At 51.3% G+C, this 27792-nt stretch overlaps 2 protein-coding genes across 2 annotated transcripts; one reads left to right on the forward strand and one right to left on the reverse strand.

The window, feature by feature from the left end:
- The first annotated feature begins 1 nt into the window (after window position 1).
- LOC8025779 (cathepsin O) lies at window positions 2-2794 on the forward strand. The gene has a single exon (XM_002399189.5). The coding sequence runs from the start codon at window positions 384-386 to the stop codon at window positions 1473-1475; it is 1092 nt and encodes a 363-aa protein (XP_002399230.2). The 5' UTR covers window positions 2-383; the 3' UTR covers window positions 1476-2794.
- A 3969-nt stretch (window positions 2795-6763) lies between these two features.
- LOC8025781 (E3 ubiquitin-protein ligase ZNF598) lies at window positions 6764-27271 on the reverse strand. The gene is made up of 6 exons (XM_029969699.4): window positions 26892-27271; window positions 22518-22769; window positions 21456-21667; window positions 17570-17778; window positions 11170-11272; window positions 6764-9528 (listed from the first exon to the last, which is right to left on the reverse strand). The coding sequence occupies exons 1-6, from the start codon at window positions 27054-27056 to the stop codon at window positions 8022-8024; spliced, it is 2448 nt and encodes an 815-aa protein (XP_029825559.2). The 5' UTR covers window positions 27057-27271; the 3' UTR covers window positions 6764-8021.
- Window positions 27272-27792: the final 521 nt, after the last annotated feature.

The raw sequence follows: 27792 nt of genomic DNA on the forward strand, positions 1-27792 counted from the left end.
CGAACCGGCTAACTGTGGCTAACCCCTTCGCATCGGGTGCTGGATTTAGCCATTTAGCCACTCGTATTATTTTCCTTGATTTTTCTCCGCTGCCTTCCAGGTTGGGCGGTTGGGCCAGTTGGGCCAGGCTGGGCCATTTGGGCTCACCCACCGATCAGTGGGTTCGCCTGTCATGCAACATATACCTTGTGTCATGTATGTACAAAGCACTGTGATACAAAGCGAGTCAATCCGTTGTCACGCAACGGATTCAACGCCGATGCAGCACGAAGTAACGCTTAGGCTGACAGATACCTATGGAGCGCAACGATAAGCCAAGATAAATACGATGCCTGCCCGCCAGATAACCGATTGTAACAAACAATCCACCCCGCTCAACGACCATGTTAACCCCACGGTCTCTGGCTTTCGTTGCCGTCATCCAGCTGATCCCTCTGCACCACGGAGACGGCCGACTGCACGTCCTCCGAACCGAAACGGACGACACCAACCGTACCGCCGATCCGTCCGTGGAAGCCGCATTCGAACAGTACGTCAAGAGGTACAACAAGACCTACGCCCCTGGCAGCGCCGAATACTCCAAGCGACTGAATGCGTTCCGGGACGCCCTGATTCGAATCGAGGACCGTAACCGACACGGCAACCACAGCAACGGCGCCCTGTACGGTCTCACGCCGTACTCCGACCTCACTCCGGACGAATTTCGGGCACTCCTCGCCACTTTTGCGCCGGCGGAAAACACGCGGACCGAGGCTAACGAGGTCGAACACGACGATCTCCAACTAGCGCTGCCCGGTGCAACGTCTCCCAGGTATCCGCCCAAGTTCGATTGGAGGACTCGGGGCGTCGTGACGGCTGTCCGCAACCAGCGCGACTGCGGGGCCTGCTGGGCATTCAGCACGGTGGAAACCGTGGAAACCATGCACGCGCTTGCCGCTGGCACACTGACAGGATTCAGCGTTCAGCAGATGATCGACTGCTCCAACAACTCGAACCATGGCTGCAACGGCGGAGACACCTGCGCCGCACTCAAGTGGCTCAAGGTCAACCGCATCAAGCTCGTCCGAGACAGCGTGTACCCGTTCAAGGCCGTTACCGGAAGTTGCCAGCATCCAGCAAGTGATGTCACGGCAGAAGTCTCGGACTACACCTGCGACCGCCTGGTCGGAAACGAGGAAAGGATGATCGACATGCTTGCCAACGTCGGACCGCTGGTCGTGGCCGTGGACGCCACCACCTGGCAGGATTATCTGGGAGGAGTTATCCAGTTCCATTGCGACGCGGGCAGGAACCACGCAGTTCAGATCGTGGGCTATGACCTTACAGGCGATGTTCCCTATTACATTGTGAGGAACTCCTGGGGTAAACAGTTTGGAAACGACGGCTACCTTTACATAGCCGTCGGCAAGAACCTGTGCGGTATTGCCGAGGAAGTCTCCACGGTTCGGGTCAAAAACCCAGCCGGCGGTATTTAACGACGGAGATTGAGGTGCGCCAAACAAGAACGCATTTGCATTCGAGCTTCCCGCAGGAACCCGGTAGACCAGAGTTGGTAGTCAGCGACAGCTTTTAGAAAAGACGACCGGAACAATTTTTGATCAACGGAAGTCGTGTTAAGCTCTTCAAGCTGTTGATACAATCTGTGAAAAACAAAGATGAAAGCAAAACTATTATCGGGGACTTCTCTCCGAGCTAACGCAGTCAAAGCTATTGCAAAGCAAATTGGACTTAGCTAGCAGGTCCGCCCGACACTGGTTTACACCATAGATAAGAAATTTAGCCAGTGCACCAGCCTACGATATTTAGCGTGCAGTAGTGATAGGCAATCGGGCACCTTGTTCACCTTGATCAAACCTATGAAGGCTCTTTGCTTCTTCCAAATGGCCACAGAAAGCTGTTCTTGAGTAGCATCTTCAGTTGGCTGCTTTCTACGGATCAAAACTGAAACACGATTGTACTGTTCATTCTTCGGCAGCCATATACAATTGTGTGCGGAGTGCAACAAACTGCCCAAACTTTTTGGGGCGACGTTTTCAGCATTATTTTGTTTCACTAAATAGGGCTCGTGTCGCGGCATGTGTGCCACACCCGGCAATTATTCTTTGTACATCCCACCGGCAATACTCAAAACTATGCACCCACTTGCACCGAAGCACACATAATGAGCCAACTTGCTGCTCACGTCCTAGTAGGAGTCTCGTGATCAATGCTGCTTCCTAATTGTAGTTGCAAGGGTCACGAGCGTGTTAGTGTGCCTCCAAACGGTTTATTGGGCGTTTCCTCGTACCATTCGTTACGATGCCCCATCTTGGGAACAACGGTGGGAAAACCTAGGTCAGTGGTTCTCAACCATCGATGTTTCGCAGACCCTTGTGGATCTGCTGAGATGATGAAGAGCCCCATTTGTGGTGACAGGAGAGGAAAGGTACAGGTTACATATATTAATGATTTGGTAAATTCACATAACTTAAGGGCTAATATGAAGCAGACCTCTCTTGTTGACATACACAATTGAGAAAACTCGTCCAGAAACCAAAACATTTCTTCTCGATCTGAAAAAATACAACTTTTATTGCCGAGCTTGACTGACGAGGCAGGGCTTCGCGGACCCCAAAAGGTTTGCGGACCCCCATTTGAGAACCACTGACCTCGGTCTTTAGCTGGGAAAGCGGTGCCAAAGTGTACGGGACGATTTCTACCCGCAGTCTTTTTGAGGGCTTTTGCCTGTCCTTTCACCGTGCATCAAATGTATTTTTCGAAGCTGCCCAAACAATAAAAACAAATATTTCGGGAACTGTTTGGGCCACATGCTTACTCGCCATGCACATTGCAATTTGAGCCAAAAGCCGATTACGTGGGATCGGTTCAGATAAAATCTAGCTCGTTTTTCAAAATGTGAGCCAAATTGTTCCTGCGAAAAGTATGCATCGCACATTAAAAAAAGGTTAACGTTGTATTGGTCTCCACCACAGGGTCCATTAAAGAATGTTTGTATAATTAGTTTATCATTTACTTTCGAGGAATTAACTTTTGAGTTACCATAATATCCCGGGAGGTGCCACACCCTCAAAAAATAACTTGCTTTTGGCACGATTTGCAATTTTTTTTTTCAAAAACGCCGAAAGCTAGCTTGTTTGTGATTGTGGCAGAAATGATGTCACTAAGGCACGGCGAGACATAAGTGAACATTGCCAGCTGGGAAGGACAGTAGTTTGGTTCATCATCCCTCCCTGCGACTACAAGTTTTCCAGGTCACTGAATCTAAAACTGGCATTTCTTAAACTTTCTTTTTTTTTGATCGCACATTGAAAGTTATTTACTTCTTTTAACCCAATTTGCTTTTGATTTCATCTTGGGATATTACGGTAGTGAAGTTATAGGTATGGCTTCAATTAGAAACTTACTGAGGATCATCGAGACCCACTAAATTAGCTAATTCTTGGAAGTATAGGGTGCAGGTACAGCATTTTATGGCATTCCGAAGTCGCGCTCAATTCAAACGCGTTTCTAGATTTTGGTTTCTCGTCGAAGTACACCTTTGCACAAGTGATCCTGCCCCTCGTGACCGAAGTGCACAGCCATCGCCTCGCCTCCCTCGTAGGAGGGAAGGAACGTGCGTCGGGCACCTCAGCCACAAGGGCCAGGACCACCGGTGCAAAAACGTGCTCCGACAGAAAACTGATACCTAGAAACGCATCCAGATTGAGCGTATTCACGGAATGCCGCAAGATCCCGTACGTGTCACTTATACTTCCAAGAACGAGTTACTTTAGTGGTTTTCGATGATTCTCGGCAAGTTTCTAATTGAAACCATGCCTATAAATTTACTAATTGAAAAGTTAATTACCCCGAAATAAATAAACTACCCCGACCGAACATTATTAATTTTTCCAAGTGGGCCCTTTGGCAGAGGCCGATCTTGGGTGCAATGCAAAGCTTTAGTAGGGACGATTTGGCTTACGTTTGGAGTCCTGTCCACGTGCGCTCAAGATTGTCCCCAGCAGGGAGAAGGCTCTTGGTTTAGAGCCTCTACCGACCCGGCACTGCTCGGTCAATTGATTTCCTCGGACGACGATTCCCACAGTCCCCGAGGGTCGCCCGTCCTCCGTTCACGCCCTTCGGATACCTACTGCCCAGAAATTGGCAGTCTCCGCAAAGCCTCCGAGGACGAGAATCGTTGCGGACTGCCACGAGCTAGCCGAAAGAACTGGCGATTTGCGACGTAGTGCCAAGCCCCGCATAAAAAGAAACTCAAAAGGGTCTCTGTGCAAAATGCGAAAAACCGAAGAGAAGACGTTACGGAGTTTTACGTCGCAAAGCAACCGGCCGGGGTGCGAGACCCTCGCTTTGCTAGCACTCCGCCAAGCCACACAAAACCTTTGCAACACACAAGCGGTCGCGATGCAGAAAAAAAAAAGCGACTTACCTGGTTACTTTGCACGAAGCCGATTGATGCGCAAAGCTTTGCAAGTTTGTGTTGCCCTGCTTCGACCTTTAAAGGGACACCGACGGGGGCTGGCACCCAACCACTTCCGGCCTCCAACCGGGAATAGAAGTAGATGAGCCACCGTCTTCTTGCTGACCAGTGCTAGCTGAACGTCTTCGAGTCTATCCTCGTTACCAGCGATTTCCCCAAACACACCTTAGGGGGTGTACACCCCCCCTTGTTTTTCTGAAGGCACCCCCTCCATTTGCAATGACTCCTCTGTTCTCAATGCCCCCCCCCCCCCCTAAAAATTTAGACACCCCCCCCCCCTAATTCCTGGGGAAACCCCCGCTCTTTGCTACAGGCGGAAGGTAAACACGATGTGTTTGGACGTACGGCGGCACTCTGCTCCGCAAAATGAGCGTGCTTCGGGCTTCCACTAAGGGAGAGCGTCAGCAAAGCAGAGAAACAAATGCGGACACTCCGTTAGACAAAATAACTTTACCGCAACGGTAGCAACGACTTGAGGTACGTTGGAGGCTTTGGCCCTCTTCTGCCGAAAGCTGGCAACAGAGCTCCGCTGCTTTTCACATCTACCGCGTCTCACTCCAACGGACTTAAAGTGATGCTGAACCGAAATCTTGATTCCACAAAACACGGCGGCAAAAGCGTGCAACGGGATGCTACAAACACCTAAACATCACTCATACAGCGATATCTCAAATGAATGACCGTATTTTTCCAAAAAAGGAGGCGTACTTCACAGGTACCTTTACGTTTTGTGTTTTTGCGAGAAGGAGAGGGAACGGCCTCGCATCTTCTCCGCCTTGAGGGAGCGAAGTGAAGGGAGGAGGAAACTAGGTATCTTGACGTCACGTGCCTCGTCGGCCTGGTTCAATCTCGACCTATTTTTCCAAAAATACGGTCGTCCATTTGAGATCTCGCCTTACTAGTAGTGTTGTGGGGATTGTAGCGTGCCGCCTACAGCTCCTGCATCGTTTTCTGAAATCCAAATATTAGTTTACCATTCCTTTAAGTCGCATTTACATTGACACCGCAGAAGGCGACACCCAGCCACCACTTGTAGCATCCAGTCTCAACACTAAGGTATCGCAGTCTGCGTGGCCTTTGCCTCGCTAGTACGGCAAAGGGCGACTTTTGCGTCAGTTTCACCCGCTTTGCCCATTTAGCTTTTGAAGCAATTCGTTAGGGATGCCGACACAAACACACGACGGATTCTGCGTCGATCGGGTTTACTACGATTCTCGAGGAAAGTCCAAACTCTCGCTAGCGAGCCACGATTGAGCCGCCTCAGCTGCCCTTAAGTGCAGCTGCGGCGATTCGTGACGGGTCGCAGTCAAGTGGTTGACGACAGCGTGTTGCGTCATGCGATCACTAGAGATTACGGCGTCGTGCCAAGTCGTGCGGATATAGCTTTAGTAATCGTGTATCCTCAATAACGTCGTTGCACGAGCTGACGTTGGAACAACCAATTTTTGTCCGAGTATCTAATGGCCATAATGGCGCAGATCCGAGCAGCTCCACCGACGCGGGGGTGGAGCGTTAAATGACGGAGCGCTTGGGGCTCGACTCCTAGCAAGAGCCAATCTTCCCGACGCCTGGTTGCATTAAAGCCGGTTCGCGCAGCATCTTTTGCTTACGTTGCATTACGAAAGCGTATGTCTACTTACGGAGAGTTGCAGAGAAATCTGCGCTTCGTACCAGGCCTGGCAGCCAATTCAAGTGGTACCTTTGCACGCGGCGTACAAGGCACCAATGTTCCAGGGGCTTTTGCCCGCGCATTCTTACATAATGTAAGAATACGCGGGCAAATGCCTTAGCGTGAATTGGCCTCTATTGTTTTTTTCGTAATGCTCTAGGCTCGAAAACCGCTCGAAAATGCACTCTGCATCAAAACGTGAAATTCATACTCCCTACTTTTGGCTCGTGCAGGCTTGTCGGTGCGTGTCGGTACGTTGCACCGAAACGCACCGACAATACCTGGACCGTTGTTTAAGAAAGCGTCTCCGTAAAGACCTTCGAAGATGCTTTTTACCATTTGTCGGTCTCTCCGGGGTCACCATCGAGCGAAGATGAGCAGCACACGGCTCGATGCACCTAATTGGGCGATTCGGGAAGGCGGCAGGGACACGGGCCGGCAACTTTTGAGGACTCATACTTCCACACTTCACAGCTCCGGGTTTGTTCCCCAGCCACTAAGCTTCCGGCACTATGTCGAAGCGATTCAGCTGCCCACTCGGTGGAAACTTTCTCGACCGCGGACTGGGTCAGTTTCGGCAGAGGCGAGATTTTCAAAAACAGCAGACAGCACGGGCATTTTTAACGAGAACAATAATTTACTCACTGAAAAACCACCTCGAAATCATTCTTTCTCGAGTTCCTTACACCGCCTCCTCTGAATAGAAACGGTCTGTGAGAGTATGCAGTGTCCGATTTGACCGAGAAAACTAGCAGAGAAAACAATGTCGCATTAAAAATTTGTTTCTAAGCGCAGTTCGACTGGCAGATGAAATGACAGAGTTCTCGTCGAGAGCGAGGGAGAAAGCACCAGCTTGTGCTTTCTCTCGCCACATGAGCAAACGGTCCACTCCATCAGAAATGTGCCTTTGCGAGGCAACCTAAAAAGCCACTGCTGCTACGGCGGTAGAATTAACGAGCTCTCGCCGAAGGCGCCGACGAAACAATAGCAAAAAGACGAAGAGTGGCAAAAGCACAAAAACATGAAACGAGTAGCTTCCGAGGGCGATACCTACCAAAGCGCGACGCCCAAACTAGCGACGAGGTTCGAAAGGTAAAAAAAGAAATAAGAATGGTCATTCACCGTGACCGCTAAACGACCGTAATTTCCGAAGCAAACGAGTTTTGAGCGTTATGGTCGCATCCACGAACAGGTGGTTTCGTCAATTGGATACGGTCCGGCCAGAACTAGCAACTAGGCTGTACAGATACTCCTGCTGCGTAATGCAAACATTCCCCGATGATCAGTGGCGTTCCAAACACCAGAGGCATCAGCGACGCACAAATTCCGCCCTCTTTCCAAGACGCGTAAAATCTTCTCCATTCCCCACGAAGAAGCGCGCCCGTTTCGTCGGCCACTGTTATAAACCCGGGATCCGGTTCACGTCGTGGACTCTGCCACCTCCCTCCCTCTTGCATGGAACGGCTAATTGCCGCCGCGGATCCGAAGACACCTCCGTTTCGACTTGCCACGGAAAGTCCAGACTATACTCCAATCATCCTTAAGCCGAGAGTGCAGAAAATACGGCAAGCACGTGATTGCGACTTTGAAACATTCTTCCGCAGAACGAGCGCCCGTGCTAGAAAGGCACTTCTCAAAGGCAGGAGCGCAAGCTAGCTCGTGCTCCCGCCTTTGGCTGCCGTCTCGGCTTAAGGGTGAACGGAGTATATTCGAGGCTCCTTTCGCCGTCGTTGCTTCCAAGTTCGCGATCGACCCTCTGCCAAAAAGGTCGAGCAGACGCAACGAGACAAAACTAAAAGCAAACTTGTAAAGTGCCTAGAGTGTAAAAGAAAGGAGGGACGTCGTGGTGAGTCGGTCCGGTAAACCGATCCGTCCCTAGGCGGGGTCGTGCAGAGTCCGGTGGCTGCGGAAGTCGTCCGCCGACAGCACCTGCTGGCAGGTGGCACACACAAGCAGCTGCACGGCCGCACCCTTGGGCAGGGCACCCGTCGACGCCCCACACGCCTTCCGGCGGGCGTTGTAGGTCGCCATGAGCTCCCGCTGCTTGCGGATGTCCGGCAGCAGGAAGAGCAGCTCGGGGAAGACCGCCAGGAAGCGCTCCTCGGCTCCGAAGAGCTCCAGGCAGTGGGAAAAGTAGTCGGCCGCAGAGAGCGTGCCCCGGCGGAAGGCCCCGGAGAGCGCCTTGAAGCGGCCAAACTGGTCCCCGGCCAGGCTCTTCTGGATCTCCACAATCAGCTCCAGGTTGCGCTGCTGGAACCTGGCCGGCTGCGTGTACTGCGGAGCCTGCGGGACCGACGGCACGGTGGCGGCCCCCGGTGCCAGCGAGACGTCTGCCGGCCGGGAACGGTCCGCTCCGGGACGCGCGAATCCCGGCGGCGGCTTGGGCTTCCGGAACCCCGGCGGGGCCGCCGTGGCTCGGCCGTTGAGGTGCGGAAAGTCCTTCTGGGAGAGCGCGCGTCGCTCTTCCTCCTCGGAGTCGGAGCTCTCGCCGCCCGACGGCTGGGGGTGTGTCGCATTTCCTTTTCTTGCGGCGGAAATGAGCTGGAGCAGGTTGTCAGTCGCGTTCGTGCCGTTTGTCGCGTCGTCCGTTGCGGCGGATGGCTTCGGGGCAGACGCCGCGCGGTGAAGCGCGGAAGGCTCGACGGCGGACGACTCTGTGGCGGGCGGATGACCGTCGACTACGGGCGCGGGCTTTCGGGCTTGGGGATCAGCTCGCTTCGGCTCGTCCGCTTTCTTTTTCTTTGTCTTGATTTGCTGCCGGGACGACGACCCCGCCTCCGCGGAAGTTGCAGACGCTGCCGACATCCGGGGCACGACGCGGGACGCGAGTGCGGGAAAGTCTTCCTCGAAAGCCGGCTTCGGAGGTCCACGCGCAGAGGAGTGCGCCTTAGAACCGTCTCGCGCGCACGCTGCGGCCGACGGTTGACTTGCCGCGGGAGGCGGCTGCACCAGACGAACGGTTACGTTGGCACCGCCGTTGCGACGGGAGTCCGGGTCACCACCGGCGTTGTTGTTCCGGTCCTCTTGGCCACCTTTCGCCTGCCCGTTGGACTGCGGCTTGGCGGACGACGAGGCCCTCGCGGCAGGCGGCCGAGCCCGGGGAACGGCCGACGCGGGCCGCGGGGGAGGGGCGGACGGATTGAGCGACGGGAACTCGTCCACGCTGTCGAAGTTGACCTGCTCGGGCCTGCGAGACGAGTACGGCGTGGGCAGGAACGGGCCCGTCCCCGGCCCGGCGCCTTCTCCACCCAGCTGCGGGAACTCCTTGTCGCACTGGTAGTCCACGGGGGGCGGCGCCTCCCAGGTCAGGTCCAGGGTCTGCGCCTGCCTCTCCGCCGGCCGCTGGGCGGTGCTCGGGGGGCCCCTGGCTGGCTGCTCCTCCCTGCCCCGCACGGAACCCCTCCGTCACTTCCTGTCCTCTCGAGCACGGTTCGCACACTCGCTTTCAAGCGTGCTCGAGCGCACCTGCCCTAACCGCTCAGTACTACGAGACATACAAATATTTTAATTAGGGGTACGCAAATATTCGAAACTTAGAATACTTTGCAAATAATGTTTGCTATTTGATTCGATTCACACTTTTGCCGTTCGAAGGATTAGAATTCTTCGAATACTTCGAAAATTACGAATAACGTGGAACTCGCTGGTTAGTGTCAACTCGCAGTCGAGGTCCTCGTTTTGTTTTTTGTAGTGCACAGTATGGTTTTGAGCTTGGCAAACTCACAAAAGCCAACCCAAGTGCCTTTTTTTTTCTTTGTAAGAAGCAGTAGAAAGTTATTTGCATAGCACGATCTGTCCCTTGCTTGCCACGATGTCTGGATTGCGGAGTTGGCGAAAGAGTCGTGGCACGAACGCTGCAATAGATTTGATGAAGGACTACAACTCGCAACGGTACGTGCATCGTTGCGAGCGCAAACGCGAAGGACCACACTTAGTACGGTCCTTCCTACAGTCACTACACTTGCCAAGGTGCTCTGGATTCGGATATGAATATCTGGCACACGTTTTTTTCCGCTTGATTTTCCGGTTCATCAGTTTGCCAGATTCCTTTTGTTATTTTATTCTACACATTCCCACTGGCAAAAGTGAGACCATCTCCCTCTGCTAAAAAAAAAAACAAAAAAAAAACTAAATTTTTTATTTATTGTTTTTTTGTTACACCCTCTATCGGCAGAACTATAGCACACGGAAAGAGATTGCACAAAGTCGGTGCGGCTGCAGGCTGCGATCTTCAACTCTGCTGTGGACTGCCGACCTGCCTCCGCTTGTGTAATTCCATGCATGTTCACAAGGTTGCATTCACCCGCGTAAAAAGAGACGGCACAAAGTCGGCGACGCCATCTTCGATTTTGCATTGTGGCTTGCCAACCCGCCACCGCTCATGTACTTTTGTTGACGTTCACGTGGTTGCGTTCGTCTGTGACGCAATCTCCGACTGTGGCATTGTGTCTTCCCAACCCGCCTCCACTCGTGCACTTTTATTTACGTTTTGTAACTTTACTCCTTGAATGGTGTTTTACTGACTGATCTTTTATTTCATCTGTATTTTATCAGTCACATGCGTGACATTTTTCTTATTGCAATAAAATTAACATTTTCATAAATGTTTGCTAAAAAAAGTTCCAGTTGTGTTCCAATTGAGCATTCTTGTCTATCTCACGCCAGATAAAAAATATTTGTTTTCAAATGTTTTTATTCGAAACAACAATTCAAATTCCAAAATATTTGATTCAATCCGATTCATAATTTTTATTATTCGATTCGAAAGATTTTGATAGTCGCACATCTCTACTTCTTATAGCTTTTGATGCATTATTCTTTTACCATGGGCTCTAAAGAACGCTTATGCGATGCTAGGAGTGACCGTTATCTCGCAAATTACAAAAAATCTTTTTGATCCGGAAGCATTCTGGAACTACCCGACGGATGCTGCGCCCTCTTGTCGTAAGAGATTGTGGGCCGGCGTGCTCCGGGGCGAAGGAGCGAGCCCGCCTCGAGAGGGGCGCCCATCCCGAAAGCCCACCTGTTGTTCTGCGGGAGAGCGCCGCTCCGGTTCGGCCTCTGGTGTCCGCCTTGCCTGGGCAGACGTCGCGCGTGGCTGCCGTCCTCGTGGTTGCCCGACACGCCTGCGCAAAGTGTTCAGTCTTAGACGATTGAAAGGAAAAACGAGAGAGCTTCGGTAACATGAGAGATGCAAAGAAGACAATGCACGAATATTCTAATTTTCGAATAATACGTTATTCGAAATTCGCTCCGAGATCCAACTGCGATATTTATACTTCTTGAGGCGTCGATCGCGGTGGGTTAGCCCCGTTCAGTGCGCTTCTCACCAAGCACAAGGGGCATAGCTTCTCATACTTTTACTACATCTGTCCAGACGCTTGGCTTCACCTTTGAGTGCGTCTATGCCACCTACCTAGTGCAGGGGTCAGCAACCTACGGACTGCTGGCCGGATCCAGCCTGCGAGGCAATACGGCACCCAGCAAGCCACCAAAAAAACCTCCTCCCCCACCCCCCAATAAAAAACACACACACATATAGAACAAGAGGTATGTTTGGGTGCATACCCTGTAATCAAACGTATGCTCTAGGGAAGATCTGCCTGACAGAGCTGGCTAATCAGCTGATCTCCGAACAGGCAATAAGCTGAAAGATGCATCTGAAAGTCAAAACTACTTCACTGAGTGTTTTGCAGACCTCCCTGAAATAAAGTTTTCAAATCTACGCAATCTCAGAGCCGCCTCGATCGAAGTGTTTGCTGAAGCGCATATATATATTATTTGCGAATATACCTTCTCGAGATGAAAACTCTGAGGTCAAGCACAGACGTTGTGCAAAAAAGACGGGCACCTCCAAAATGTTTTACGACTCATTGATTAATCGTGGCGAGCAATATTGAACACCCAAAATTTTACAGACAGGGCTCCAGCAATCTTACTTTACCTGCTCCCGATTCAAGAGGACGTCTTTGCGTAGCACTTAGGGTATGTGATAGTTCTTTTATATTATAGTACCCCCCAAGCTAATCTCCTCCTCCTCCTCACTCTTTGTTTTTCCGGCCCGCTCACTCTTCCCCTTTGTGGCGATTTTGCCCGCTTTAGCAAAAGGTTGCCGACCCCTGATCTAGCGTATTAATTTTAAAGTGGCAGCTTCCAGTCAGACACAAGAAATAAAAAGGTACGCCAAATTGATTGCCTTTGCCGCCAACCACAGCGATTTGGATATGGCCACCTGCTTGAATGTGTCGAGGTACTTTTTTTTCAAGGTCAGAAAACGGTTCTAGGATTTTGACGGGACGTTGTATCCGTGGCCAAGCGAAAAAAACATCCCCAGACGTTGTCGAGAGAGACGGCCGAGTTTGTCCAGCTGGTGCGGGACATTGTGAAAGTGAATGAACGCCATTGCCAAGAGGCTGGAGAAGTTTATTTTCGGGCTTTTGGTGTACGAGGACCTCAAATACCAGTCATACGTGATGAGGAGAGGGCAGTTTATGTCCCGAAAAACCCATCCGGTCCAAGTGCTTGTTGAACAAGCTTCGGTTTTTTTCCAACAAGAAGGACTTTGGGTGGCTCTGTGCGAGTTCCGAGGAGGTCCCTGTGGTCATGTGGACAAAGTCCTCAGCGGTGGCCGCTGTGAGCAACGAGGGTCTGGCCATCTTTCGACCAGGCCTACATCGAGACCTTGGCACTGTCCTTGGATAGAAGGGCAGGCCATAGATCTCTCAACAGGAATCCATGCCACGAGGCCCACACGACCCTAAATTGGCTGGCTGACAACCTCCACGACCATGTCACCCCCAGTGGCCTCCTGTTGTATTCTCACTTCTTATTTCATAGCCACATCTTCGCCACATCTATAATTCTCGGCCACTAGATGCCACTTCGTCTTTCTCTCCTTCTCGAGCTGGGTCCTTGCGCCCCGAATAGACATCATTGGCCTGATGACGGCTGTTCAGTCACGACGTCCCTGCCGTTGTCCCTCGCTGGGACACGACACCTCCTAACTCTCCAGATGTAAACCCCCTGGTCTACTACGTCTGCTCCGTGCTCGAGAGAGACACCCAAGCGGCCCCACAACACCAAAGAGTGGCTACCGTTGTGGACGCTATGGCCAACATCAACGAGGACCACTTGGTTGGGTTTGAAAGAATAAAGTTCAAGAACACGAACAGAAAACAGGACCTGTACCAAACTCTGTAGATTCCTTCAAACATACTTTTTTTGCTAAAACCACCGTTATGTTCTCAAATACCTCGCGCACCCTGTATGTTTGGCAACGATGTCTCAACAACTGGCGTTCACCATTCATGCTTTTTGGGGGGTCAAATCTAAAACTATAGAAGGAATACTTTTAAATAGCGAGCAGATTTACGAATCCCCTCAGTTAGGATAGCTGCGACAAAGTTGTTCTTAACGTGCCACAGTTCGTAGATAAATATTGTTGTATTAAAACTAACCGAGCTTAGAAGTGGACACGCGGAAGGTTAGGAACGACCTTCGAGAGTTCAGCTGAATTTTCGTTTAAGGGGGAACACTGGTCTTGGAGCATTTTTTCTTATTCTGTGACCAAACCCATTGAAACTTCATGAGCTTGTTCAGCTTTTTGTGCTGATTTCATATATCTGGTCGCTTTCTCAGTCAGGAGAATTTTCCTCAAGGTAATTAAAACTTGCCTCCCTTTGTTTGGAGGAACGATAGGAAAAAAACTACTCAACAAAATATCCTTTTTAACACATGGCTAGGTACTAGAAAGTGTAGAGCATACAATGTTGGAAATACTTTTAAGATAAACCCACTATTAGTGATTTTACCACACATAGAAGTTCAGTGCTCAATGCATGGTTAACAAGTAATAAAACAAAAGATCATATAGAAAATTTTCTAGACTTTTATTAGGAAATCTGCTCTCAACATTGTATGCTTCACACATTTAGCGAGAGTTTTCAGGAAAGGTTATATTTCTGTCTGCTTTGGATGCTGAGATATCCCTCCTGCAAACTCTCCACGAGTCCAAAAATTGTGTCTTGTGAAAGCAATGTTTTAGAGTCAACTTCAACTCGCATTCAGCCCACATAGACATTATTAGTTGATTTATATCCCAAATATTCACCCACAAAATTAGAAGCCTGGTAAATTCAGAAGAACAACAGCCATCGCCATTTTCAAAAGATACAGTTATAGGACGTTTTTGGCTCCAAAGACCGATGTCTCCCCTTAAGCATGTTGCACATAGTAAAAGGCTCAGAGAAACTATTCAATATTTGATACAAAATATTTGGCCAAAACCACCATTTGCTTCGAATACGCTTCAAAATCAAAATCTGCAATTCGCACATGCTTAATGACAACGATGAATCGGTTAGAGGTATTGTTTTCATTCGCATCGGGCGCCATTAAAGTCATTGTTGGTGGCAGTTGGGTTCTGCGCTTCCTCCCGGCCACGGACAAGGAACCGGGTTTAGACCTATTGCTATATTACCCGAGCATCAAGGAGAATGCAGGGATTGGTGTTCCATGCGCCGCGCGTGCTGGCATCAGCAGTAGCAACTTTTCCAAAGCAAAAGCCTAAAACAAATGGTATCTTGCACGCGCGTTCGTCAACGCTTTATTTTGATTATTTACTTCGAACCTCTTATACGGGGAAGGCGAGCGCGAGTGGCGCGTGGAACACCAATCCCTGCATTCTCCTTGATGCTTGGGTAATATTGCAATACGTCTATTAAATACCTAATGTAGGGCCCACCCCGTAGGTCAACGGGAGATTGCGGCTCACTGCAAACCTTTGCATCCACTATGAAAAACCCCCTGCGAAGAACGCCCGCCTACCGACCTGGTACCCTCCCCGGGTGGAACTTGGCAAAATCGTCGTCTGTCGTACGTTTTGTAGCAGACAACGCGTGGTCTGCTTCAATGGGAGGCGCAACCAACAAAATTAGTCTGTCACAAATTTTAAAGCGGGCATTTTTCCCCCCTCACATTGCTCGCTCGTAGCAGGCAAAAGACAGGGCCCCCAAGACATACTCCCCTCCCTAAACAAAAAGGTTGACCGGTTCCATGTCCTCCACATGGCGACGACAACCGAGGTACTGCACACTGCAGCACTCTCTAGGCACAGCCACACTACACATTAACCGTGAGATCACGCCACATCACAGCACGTATTGGTATCGTAATGTAATGAGCCATACATCGCGACATCCCGCGATGTCAGAGCGCCACGCAATGTTACGGTGTCACCAGGGGCAGATTTAAGGGACAGGGATGACCATCCCTCTAAGCCTCCCAAAAGTAACTTTTTTAGAGCGCAGCTCTTAGGGGCCCGTTTCCAGCCTGAGCGGCGTCGCCGTTGGCGTCGGCGTCGCCGTTGGCGTCGCCGTCGCCGTCGGCGTCGGCGTCGGCGTAACCGCGCCCCTCCCTCTCCTCCTCCTCCCTCTCCTTCTCCCCCTCCTCCTCCCCTCCTCCTCCTCCCCTTTCTCCTCCTCCCCTCCTCCTCCCCCCTCTTCCTCCTCCCCTCCTCCTCCTCCCCCTCCTTCTCCTCCTCCTCCCCTCATTGTCCGGCTTGAGCGGCAAGGAGGAAAGCAGTACGAAGGTGGAGGAGGGGGGGAGGAGAGACGAGGAGGCGGAGGCGAGGGGAGGGGAGGAGCTTGAACGACGAGGAGGTGGTAAAGGAGAGGGAGGGGGAGCAGGAGGGGAGGAGGACTAGCAGGCATGATCACGAGGGAGGAGGAGGAATATACCCTCCACTCCTCCTCCTCAAGAGCTGCGCTCCAATTCGGCGTTACAGGAAGTTGTAAACGGCTTTCACTTTTTTATTAAAGAAAAAAACGGCATATACTAACTTTTTTTTAGGAAGAAATGTCTACAGTCAGTGAGAGGTTTAAAATTCAGCGGAGGCTCCGTCCTACAGGCTTAATGCATCCGCCGTGGGTGCTTCCCCCGACAAAAAGTAACGCGTCGTCTGCTCCGCGACAAAGCCAATGTGGCGACGTCGGTATCGGGCGCGAGCGGAGAGAGCCGAGCTCGCTGTATTTTATGCAGGACGACGTTGTCGAGAGGTGGCAGAGGCACCTGCGTTACCTCGTAAGAGGCGAGGTGCCGGAAGATTTTTTACCTCGTGTTGTCTAAGGTGACGGCAAGACACCTTCGCGAGTGACGACGGAGGCAATTGCTGGTTACCCGATTTACTACCCGACCGATTGCAGCGACCAGACTCGTCGAGGGTGCCAGCTTCGTCAACAAATAAGTACCGCTTCGAAGGCGTCGTACCAGGAGTGGCATCCTTCGTTTATTGAAGCGAGCGGAGATGCAGACGGGAGTCCGACGAGGCAGAATGGTGGTGGCACCGCTCAAGTATTTCACGTGGCGTATCGTATCGGTAGTGGGGACTCTGGAGTTGGCACACCACCACGAAGAACACCACGATGATTTTGCAACGTTCATCCTTACAGGGGCAAACATTAAATGAATGAAGGCATCGACGTAGAAGAAGCTTGCGCCGGTTTCGACGGGTGAGGTTTACGCGATTGGCGAAGTGGAGGCATAGAGCACAAAGCATGGGACTGCGCGACTCTCACGTCGTCGCGCAAAAACTACCACGAAAAAACGCTCGCATTGCCACATTTTGTAGCGGTATTTGTCTCAACGGCAAACACCAAATGAACAAAAAGTTGTCAAGCGAGGTTGACGCGACTGTCCAAGCGGGGCACCGAGCAGGTCGAACAAGTTGGACGGCGAGACAGTCGCCGAATCCCCTCGCCGCAACATAAAAACTAACGCGCACAAAAGCGAATACCGGCCCTGCGACGTAAACCCAAGTCACTTCGACAAGCCGACGGGCGAAACTGTCGTTGAAAACTCTAGTTTATCGATCCCTAACGTCGGTGACATCAAGGAAGGCGTGGAAGTGATTGGCTGGCGGAGTGATATAAATCCCTTTGAGGTGCATCTGCCACTAAATTCTTAACCTGTGACATACTATGCCGTATAATACCGGGCAAGCACCCGCCCCATTTTCGCTCAAAACGGGATAATGTAGATTTTGGCGCTTGTCCAGTCAAATCGGGCACTTAACGCATATTTAGCGGAATTCCCAAGTTTGGGAAATGTTAAGTGTGGGCGCCCGAAGGAAGAGGGTGCTTGCGCGGTACGTAGTTAGTTGTCAATGAAATGGCAATTATTAGGTCAACGAAATAGGTGTGGGCCATGCTTCACCCACAAGGTCGGATCTCCCTGCGGGTCTCCCATAAATCCACCCTCGACGTGACATTGTGCTGTCGTGTGACGTCGCGGCATCACGCGAAACCATAGAGAAGCTCTACTCGGCGGAGAAGATTTTCCGCCAGACGTCAGTTTTCCGCAACATCGCGAGACACTTGGACGCCCCGACCTGCACCAAACCCCTCAAAAAAACAAAGAGGACCGACCGGCCCGTGGGGCGATGGAGAACTCCAGGTCGAGGGTGCGAGCCTGCTTGGCCTGGGCTTTGGTCATGCTGCGGTTGTGGTGCTGCGCCCGGTGGGCCTTGAGGTCAATCTCACTGCGGAAGGCCGCCGTGAACGTCTCGTTGCGGCAGTCCCCCTCCTCGCACAGGAAGTGCTCCTGCCGGAAGTGCTCCCGCAGGTACTCGTAGTTGCTGCACCCAGGGTTGCTCGTCAATTTCCCCGTCAAGCTTATCAAGCTCGTACTCTTATCCAACCCATCAGCCCACCAAGCTCATAGACTCGCCAGACTAATGCCTCTCGTCAAAAACATGTCCCAATCGAACTCGTCAGTGGCATTTTTGGAGGTCTGAGGCGGGCTAAAGCCCCATAAGCCTCCCCCCTGGCTACGCCACTGGAACTCGTGCTCTGACCAAACTCGTAAACTTATCAAACTTACTGAACTTTTTTTCTTTTAAGTATGTGCTGATCTTTTGCCTTTCTCTCATTCGCGTGTATTTTGTATTAGAATATAGTCACCTTGTCTCCTCCCCCCTCATGTAATGCCTTTGGGCGATTTGAGGTCAATAAATGAAATGAAATGAAACTAACAAAACTCGCGTCCTGCACCAAACTAACGCTATCACCAAACTCACCAAACTCGTCAACTCAGAAACAAGCGCCTCGCTAAACATCCATCTCTCGAGTTTTTGAGGCTTACGAATTGAGTCACCCTCACCTTGCATCTCGTAGCGAGGGTGAAAAGGTGAAAGTGCACTCGTGAACAAGTTTTGACAAGACACGAGCGACGGTGCCACGAACCCGACCCTCGGGCGACTCCTTCGTCTGCGTCGGAGACTACCAGTGGAAATGTCGCGAATGCTGTTACTTCATTTATTTATTTTATTTTAGAATATTGTCACTCCCACGAAGGATTTTAGTGGGACTGAACACGCACAAACAAAGAAAAGTAATGCACCTTGAGTAAAACATCATAAGTAGATCGTTCACATAAATATGCTCGTGCTCCGACCGAACTCCACCCTTTCACAGGAAACAAGTCATGCTTTTGAATTTTGCTAGGTAACGCAGGAAATACGCCACCCTTCGATGGAAATCTGAGCTCTCCACATGCATGTGCAAATTTTGTCTGCTCGTTTTATGGGCAGCTACTCTATTCGTGCCACTCTGTACACGTTTGCAAGCGGGACCCTGCCCTAAACTCAAACTGCGCGTCGAGGTGAGGCATCTCTTGCTGAAGCATAGACCACAGGGCGCCCAAAGAGACTACAAAATGATTTCTTAAACATACAGGTTAACAAATTGACAAATTATAAAAATAGTTAAACTCTCAACCTGCTTATAAGAATGCACCAGAAGCCACATGGCCAATGCATTACCTAACCAAAGCTGCATTCGCGGCAGCTCTTGGTTCTACGATGTGCCGGAACAGACGCTGCCATCATTACAAACTCTGAAACAATTCAATATTACAATATTGATGCAATACAATACAATATTGCCTTACAATATTTGACGCTACGATTCTGCGTGGATACCTCCTCCTGCGTTTTGCAACAGTTAGTGCGTCGCTAATGCTGGCAGTCGGCAATGCAACGGACGTTGCTACCTTGTCCTCGGGCACCCTAATGACATGCCCCCAGCACACACCAACATGGCGGAAACGTTAGGCAATGAAAGCATAGCTCGAAATGGCAGTGCACAGAAGGCTTTCTTGCAAACATGTATATACAGGGTGTTTTTGTAAACAAGGCCCCATTTGCTCATGCGAAAACTATGCATTGCAGAAAAAACAATGTTGAAGAAGTAGTAGTTTGAGCCCAAGTGCCTATTAAATTTTTTTTATTAGCATTCAGTGTAATGAAAAAATGAATTACTCTTTAGTAATTGCTTTGAAGATATGATTTCGATCAGAAACTTCATGCAAATCATCCAAAACCACTAAATTCACCCACATTACAATAATACGAGGCATTTTACGGCATTCCCAAAAACTGCTCAATTTAGACGCCTTTCTAGGTTTTGAAATTAAAAATGGAGCGTATCTTCGGGTCAGCCTATGGCCAAAACACACAATGTGCGTGCACTGTCACGCATTGCATGTAAAGAGAGCATCTTCACCAACGTCGAAAGGGAAAACCTCATGTGGCAGTCCATATGTCAAGCCTCTTTTACGTGCGATGCATGGCAGAGCAAATAAGTTGCGCATTTTGGCCACTGGGGGCGGGATATCCGGAGCGGAGGTGCGCTCCGATAAGAAACCGAAACCTAGAAACGCGTCCCAATTAAGCATTTTTTTGGAACGCCGTAAAATGCTGCACCTGCTTTATATCATTGTAAGGTGGGTAAATTCAGTGGCTTTCGACGATGTCCAGCATAAACCTGTTGCAGAACGTAGAGCGCCATGACGACAGGTAATTTTGGGAACCTTGGGTACAGATCAGGCGCTTTCTCGTTGCACCTCCGCAACTGCGCGCGAGTCGCGGCAGCTACCGCCAGAAGCCGTCGCGGCCATCCGTAGTTGGCGGCATACTGTAGCCTATACGTGTTTTTTTTTGTGTCTAATTAGGAGAGCCTCTGTGCTATATGTTCAGTCCACATAAACATGCCCGAGTGACAGAATGTAAGAGTTTTTAGCGTTAAAATTAACTTCCGCACTTTAGTTAAATGAGGTTGACCATACATTGGCGCTCGTTACGCGCGTTAGTTTGTAAGAAATAGTGCTGAAGACTAACATAGTACCGCACAAAGTAATATCTGAGAAATAAGAGTAGCTCTGAATAAGTAATGAATCACATTAGGCGTTGGCAGTTCCTATTTTGTTCTACGGCGGTGGCAGCTAGTGCCCCTTCCCAGCCAGAAATGCTCATGCAGGAGCGCAAAAGCCCTCCCTACAGCGAGGACACTGCTCTCCCCGCCGTTCCTTAGATGCAAACTGCGGTGAGGCTCTCTCTCAGTCCCACCCCTTCCCCTCTGTAGGCCGCCATGGTTCCGAAAAACCCCGGAGATCACGGGGAGAGCGCTCTCCGCATCCCCATTGTTCCATCCGCGCACCCTCGGGCGATGCTCTCCCTTTCTCGCACCCCTCCGGCAGCCGCCGTTGCAAAATACCCCCGTGGTCGCCCCGCGCGGACACGGTGGCGCACCCCAGGTTTCTCCGTGCCTCGACAGATCAGCTCGATACATGCTTTCCCTTCTTCCACTGCAGTCGTGGGCACTCCAAAGAGTGCCCACCAAAGAAGAAAAATTTTTAGTGGGGGAAAACCGACGGGTGGGCAAAGACGAGACAGAGACGAATTTGGGCCTTTACGCTCTAAACCGACCGAGGGCACCTGGCGTGCCCCGACGAGGAACTCGTGACGTGCAACCGAAGTCTCGGTTACGCCTTCTCCGTCATGAGCCTCCTCGGATTCGGAAGATTTGAATCCCGGCAACTCTACCGGGTTTCAAACCCGCCGACTGGGGGTCCGTAGGCTGGCGTCATGCCTCGGAGCCAAACCAACATCAAATTCCGGCGTCTGGCATTCGCTGTTTCTGTTCGAACAGTCAGTAGAGACCACCGTGACACAGACAAGCTTTGCATCTATCTACCGATTGGCACGGTGCTAGAACATCGAGGTCGCAATCGATTCCCGTTGGGGCACGCTTAGGATTGCATTTTTTTCTTCTCGGTTTACCACTCCTTTGTACAGATTGTCTTCTGTAGTACGTGTTACCCGTTTCGTCACGGTTTCTGTGGCATTCTATGACATTTTTCCCGAAGATCCCAGCCTTTAAACACATTCTGCGCACATTGTAGCCGTGAACCGTGCATTCGAATACAAATTCCACGGTGCCTTTCCAGCAGAAAGCACCCGTGCGAGGCCCTCACCGGTAGTACTGGAGGCGGTAGTCATCCCCGCAGAAGTGGCAGTAGTAGTGCTCTCGGCGCAGGTGGCGGTACAGCTCGTCGTGGTCAAAGTAGCGCACGTCGCAGAACTGGCAGAGCGGGTGGCCCTTGTGAGAGGTGTCCTCCAGGTCCCCGGAGTGCAGGTGCCGGCTAAGGTCCTTCTTCGAGTAGGCCGTGCGCTCCCCGGGGAAGATCTGCAAGGGGCAATGGGGTCAAATGGTTGGTGAGTGCGCGTCCCCGCGTACGTTGAACGTACGGCCAGTGAGGTGCTCGTATCTTCGGGCATGCCCGGGCCGGTATGCGAAACACGCTTTTATGTGGATTTCACTCACTTTTACCGACTTATACCGCATTTCAATGAACACGCGGAGAGGCAAATTGAGCTGTACTAATCAGGAGGCCACAAGGCAGCACTAGCTGCTCATCTTATACAATCTTGTGCGCAACGAAGACGAGGACAAAAGCAGAGAAGAGGACACAACAAGGCTTTTGTCCTCGTCTTTGTTGCGCACAAGATTGTATAAGATGTCAAACCAACTCGCCTAAACAACCACTCTTCTAGCTGCTCAGTTAGCACGATAACCCCCAGGCCCAAAATGGAGAGCAGTGTCGGGACATTTGACGCTGCTTGTCTAAGTCTTTTTGCGTTGCTACTGTGGCAGCTAAAGCTGCCATATACCATGGATCTAGCACCGACAATGTTTCGAGGAACGGTCAGAGGCAGCGGAAAGCGTACGAGAACCCCAAGGCGGAACTTCTCAGTCCATCGTTAAAGAAGGTGTGCAACGATTTTCAAGATAAAAAAATTTGCATCTCGTCATTTTTAGGTTGTTTATCGTGTCTCGAAGGATGGAGAAAACATCTCCTTCATTAAAAGCGAGTACAGCTCTTGTCCTGTCGCGAGTTCTTTTCGTCGTTGCCATTGTTTCTATCGTGTTTGCCAACTCGGCCCTTTCAGAACTCGGTCACGGGTTCGCCGGGGAGAAGGGAAAGCTCTCCCTGGGCAGCCGCGAGGGCGGCCTCCCGGCCGGAGAGGGCACTCGCCTTGAGGTGCTCGACGCAGAGGTCGCAGTAGGTGCGGTGGTGCTCCCTGCGCACGTGGGTGCGCAGCATGCCAAAGCTGGCGAAGACCGGGCGCTTGGCCCCCGGTGGGCAGTACTTGCAGCGGTTCTCGAGCAGGGCCCGGTATGCCTGGCGCACCTGGTCGTCCTCGAAGCACACCTGCGGGTGCGCGTCCACCGGGTACAGTCGCCGGTTCAGCTCCTCGAAGGGCCGGGCCTCCTTCACGAAGATCACCTGCGAAGCAAGGGGGCAGGGGGTCAACCCAGTCGCTTCCAGACAAACTCCGAAACCGTGGACGAGCAAAAGACGTTCTGGTCCGTGGGGATCCAGGCGGGTTCACGGTGGGGAGGTGTCTTATATTTCGTCTTCGGAGCGAGCGTCTAGCCGTACGTTCTGTTTTGCCTTACGTTTAACTGCGGCGAATGCTACGAGCCATCTCGGCCGATCCAGCTCCAAGAATGTGATGCGCTCTCTGCCCGTCACTGCGCTCCCTCTCAGAGATCACGCAACGCTCGCACGAAACCGAATTGGCTCCGACGGCTCGTAGCATCCGCTGCAGTCGGCTGTAAGCTAAAACAAGGTACCGACGCGAAAAGGGGGAGATTAATATCCTACCTTCTTTTTGAGCAAAATAAATTTCCAGCTTTGTGGCTATATATTGGATGGTCGAGAAATAAACCAGTTAGCTGAGTTTGAGACGTCCCTTTCAGTCTGTTCCTCCTACTGAAAAGTTTCCAATATTTTCCACCACAGTCTCAGTCGTTATATGACATGATTAGCTATCACCAGCTTGCCTGCACACTCACTGTCTTTTCGTTAAAGACTTTTCGTGCATGCGTCATCCTTTGCTTCCCCGCAGCCTCGGGGTCATGTTATGTCTAAACTTGGCGAGCTTGTTGGCGCCCCGACTTGCAGTCTCTGTCCTTCCTGCCAGCCACCTAGGGGATTCGTCCGCGAGAATAGCAAGGACCGTCTTGCCAGACACCTTCGCTCCGCGAGGTAAGTGGCACCCGTTGCCAACGAAGGCAGTGGCGAGCGACGGTGCCTCCGCAAGGATCGCCTTTCCCGCTTGGCAACCACCGATTTGGAGACCGGAGCGTACCAGACCCGCTACGACGGGCCTACCTCGGCAAACCTCACTCATGAGAGCCCTGTGCGAGATGACCAGTTCTCTGTGAGGCCTGACTTCGCTCGACGGCGTAGAGAATTTGCGAGGGGTTGCAGCAGGTATTGCAACCTCTCGCGACATCTCCCGGGAAGTGGGGTAGACGCTCGCCTCGCAACAATTTCGCCCTGCAGATGCATGGTGCGGTTTGATTATTGGGTAACGGGTGAGAAAGCAGGAGTTGGTGCAAGCTAAGGCTCGCTGCTTGGCGCTATTCGAGAGCGCGGTTTGCGCAGCTAGCATTAGGTTGGCTGTTTTCTTCGTTACGTTCGAGAGAAAAAAAAGGAAGTTGGGTCCGAATGATTGGGAGCTCGCTCACTCGCTGTTTTAGACAGGGAGGCGGCGGTGAACGGGCGGCATTTTGCCGGTTGGCGGCAAGCCTCGGCAAACCTCACTCGTGAGTGCCCTCACTCACCCTCACGCGCCCCCACCTTTAAAGGTGAGATGAGGGCGAGTTTCCGAACCCCAAAAATTTATGAGTGTGAGGGTGAGTGAGGACCGTGGGGGGTGCGAGGGCAATGAGCGCGTGGGGGTGAGTGAAGGGCTGAAGGTGAGTGTGACCGTGAGGATGAGTGAGGGGCTCAGGGTGAGTGTAGCTGTGAGGATGAGGGTGAGTGAGCGGCTGAGGTGAGTGTGGCTGTGAGGGCGAGGGTAAGGGCGACCTAAAATGCCGACCTCTGACGACAGGTACTCTGACAGCAAAGCCGGGAGAAACGGATCTCCGCCAGAGACATTGGGTGGTGCACTTAAGTGCATGGGAGAGTGCAACGAGGCAGTCTCCTTTGACAAATGTGGATTTGTTTGTAACAGCAGACAGGGCTACAGTCACACCGGCTCCATCTGTTCAATATAAGCGAGGTCATAAAGCAAAGGTGAAAAAGTAAAATTGCAGGCAAGCTGGTGAATGAATTCTATGCTATAACCCGAGACGAGGCAAAAAAGAGAAGGAGAAACACACACCATCTCAATATCAGCAACTCCTGTATTACGCAACTTTGCCCCCGTCAATGTGCTGGGTGTCCCCCCAAAATAGTTACGAGGTTTTCTTCACCTCGAGAGCAAACTATGCATTGCCGAACGCTCATTCTCCGGCCAAATGTAGAGCTAGCGGTCCCAAACCAGATGCCAACGTTTCAGCACTAGCAGTCATCTTATATAAAAGCTACGAGTGACTTTCTGAAGAAAATGGCGGCTGATAGAGCTCTCAAATGTATACACTTTTTTCACAAGGGCGCAGCCACCTTGAATGTTGTCACGTCTGGTATGCGGTAACACATTGTTTTGATCCGTCCACACCGCTGGAAGATGTTTACGAAGAATGTGTGGTTGTCACACATTCTTGTTTTGCCTCACCTATATTTTCTCGCAGATTTCAGGTTCAAAATGTTTTATTATTTTTTCGTCCCGCATACCAGATACGGCACCCGTGTGATTGAGAGTGACAGGAAACAGAGAACATCTATAGACCGTTCCATTAGGGTCATAGCAGAGAGGGTAAAAGAGAAAAAAATGCACTCCCCCTCTCACCCCGCATGACGTCCGCCCCGCCGAGTGGGCTGTAGGTAGCGTCCGGCTGGTGTGCAAACTCTGTTTAAAATCACGTCATTTTGGAACTTTCAAGCGCAGATGCGCACATTTTGGTATGCCAGTTGTCGTGTAATATTATGCTAGATAAAAAGACTCACGGGGTCCAATTGCGCTGTTACCTGCGTGCAAATAAAAAAAAAATATTGGGAAAACTGTGTCTGATTGGCCGGTCTTTTTGGCGAAAAGTAAATCCGGTGGCTGTACATCTTTTACTATACACAAGTTCGTACTGGTGTAGGCCTTTAGCGACCGTGAGTGGAAGTCTGAAATAATAAATAAAACGTGCTCTCCTGCCACAATACAAGCAGTAGTTGAGGGTAGTACTGCCGGCTGACTCAACTGCTATTTAAGTAACGGAAAAAAGATATGCTAGTTGATCATTTAGCAAAACAGAACAACAGAGAGCTATAGGCTGATTTTGGAGTAGCCACAACTATTCTAAGAACGCGAACCACTTCAGAGTGGCAGCCACGAGCGAGAGTTCGATGTTCCGTACAGCCCGCCGCTACAGCCCAAAGATGGAGAACGGCAACCTCCCGGTTTGTCGTCTGCTAGCGGAGTCGCGCGCAGGCCCTCTCTCTCGTTTTACCCCGCCGAACCCGCGGAACTTCCCGGAGGTGTGGAGAGGGCGCTGCGGTCGCACAAAATGGTGCCGCCCAGAGAGCGCTTAATGGAATGGTCTATAGCTTGCATGTGACAGCACTTGTGGCCATGTGCGTGTGGAGAACCGAGCGTTGGGCGACGCTTAGTTTATTGTTTGCAATCAAAGAAACACCGCAAATTTCTTTCTTCTTGTGCATGGTGCATATGCGAGGGTGAGGTTGTAACATTAATTAGTTGATCCAAGGGAGAAATGCTGCCGGCACCCCACCCTTGGGGTGCCGATGTTTTGTGCGCACGCCCTTCGTCCTTCCCTTTCTCTTTGCACGCCTTACCTCTCGCGCTTTTAGTTTTGTGCACATTAATTAGCTGCAGAGTTTGTGATGGTGCACGTCTATGTCAGTTTTTCTTTCATTTACCCATTTTTGTACTCGTCTCGGGTTGAAGTATGGAAGCCATACATGCTTATCACCCGACGTCATCCCGCCAGCTCTCTGGCCACCACCAGAGAAGAGGGAAAGGAGGAACTCTCCTCCCACCGGGACTCTGTTTTGTGTGTCCAGGACGTGGCTATTCTCCCTCTATAGGATTATAGTAGGTTAACCCGTCACTCAAAACTCGTACAAAAGCAGCTTCCCCCTCTCTCTCTTCCGTGGTGGTGCAGAATGGATGTTGTGACGCCGGTGCAAGGCACGTATATTACAATCCCTCTTTTGGGTGTGCAGCCAGCCTGAAGGCAGCCAGATGTTGGTCCACACCGGAAACAGGCAGGCATGCTCGACACTCGTTAGTGTGAAGTTGGCATGGAAACGCGTCGCTCGCACCAAAAACGGGTACACGCTGTCGGCGTCGCCGCAAACGCGTTTGTGCACGGACCAAGTGTATCCATCCGAACCCCCCAAGTGGCCAGCGAAGGTCCTTCTGGCCCGACGTGACGAGCCAGGCTTCCGCAACGGAAGTCGGGCTCGACGGCGATCGTCTCGAGTGCGCCGGGGTGCACCCACCTTGGGCAGGTTTCGCCTGCAGATCGGGCACTCGCTCTTGCGGCAGAGCACCCGCATCCTGGTCGAGCACTCGTGGCAGACGGGGTGGTCGCAGAGCCCGATGGCGTACACCTGGATCTCACGCCAGCAGACGATGCACACGTTGTCGTCTTCCTTCACGTCCATTCTCGGGTGTCGGGTGGCCGTCGACGGCGCCGAACAGAGAGCCGTCCGCCGTTCACGATTTCCTGGGGCTCCCTCGGGCCGAGTTTCTGGGGCCAAGACCGCGGTACGAGCCACACGACATAACCGAAAAAGTCTCCGATAGAGGGGTCGTGGATTTGGATATGACTTCGAGTCACTACGGGGAAGTTCCACGTTCCACCGCAACAACTGCACTCCTGAACGCTAGAACTAAAAGTAGGCTTATAAATTTAAAACAAATAATATCGGAGGCAATATTTTTGTATATAATATGATTGATACGATTATACTAATTAAAATATAAAAGCAAAATTTCAAGTAGAGTTTGCTAGATTCACGCTGGATTCACACGACTAGTGTAGAATCATGTGATACCATAGAAGAACGCCATTTAAAGGGTAGCTATTCCTCGCCATTTTTATTAAAAAGATACGTTCATTGGGCTTAATATTTCGTAATATTGTCCTCGTGTCAAGCGCCTGAGGTTCCTCAACTCAATATATGACAAAAACGTAAGGCTTATGGGAGTCATGTGCACTAATGAGCGGTCCTGCGAGTCTACTGCGTCGGCTCCGTCGGCTCTGGACTGCGTCTTTCGGCATGTAAAGTCTCCAGCGTCCGTAGCCAATCCGTAGCAGCCAAAAGAGCCAGAGCTGGTTTTGGAAGGTTTCGGTTTCGTAAAAAAGCAGCGGTGCAGCGGAGCTGGAGGAGCGAGCGA

Source organism: Ixodes scapularis, unplaced genomic scaffold, assembly GCF_016920785.2.
Source record: "Ixodes scapularis isolate PalLabHiFi unplaced genomic scaffold, ASM1692078v2 PGA_scaffold6__148_contigs__length_123643588, whole genome shotgun sequence".
Classification (NCBI taxonomy): Eukaryota; Metazoa; Arthropoda; class Arachnida; order Ixodida; family Ixodidae; genus Ixodes; species Ixodes scapularis.

Coding starts and splice junctions, on each gene's coding strand:
- LOC8025781 (XM_029969699.4), bottom strand. CDS start 27,056: ATGGACGTGAAGGAAGACGACAACGTGTGCATCGTCTGCTGGCGTGAG. Junction 17,779..21,455: donor TACCGCCTCCAGTACTACCG/GTGAGGGCCTCG, acceptor CCCTGGGTGCAG/CAACTACGAGTACCTGCGGG. Junction 11,273..17,569: donor CTCCATCGCCCCACGGGCCG/GTCGGTCCTCTT, acceptor CACTTTGCGCAG/GCGTGTCGGGCAACCACGAG.
- LOC8025779 (XM_002399189.5), top strand. CDS start 384: ATGTTAACCCCACGGTCTCTGGCTTTCGTTGCCGTCATCCAGCTGATC.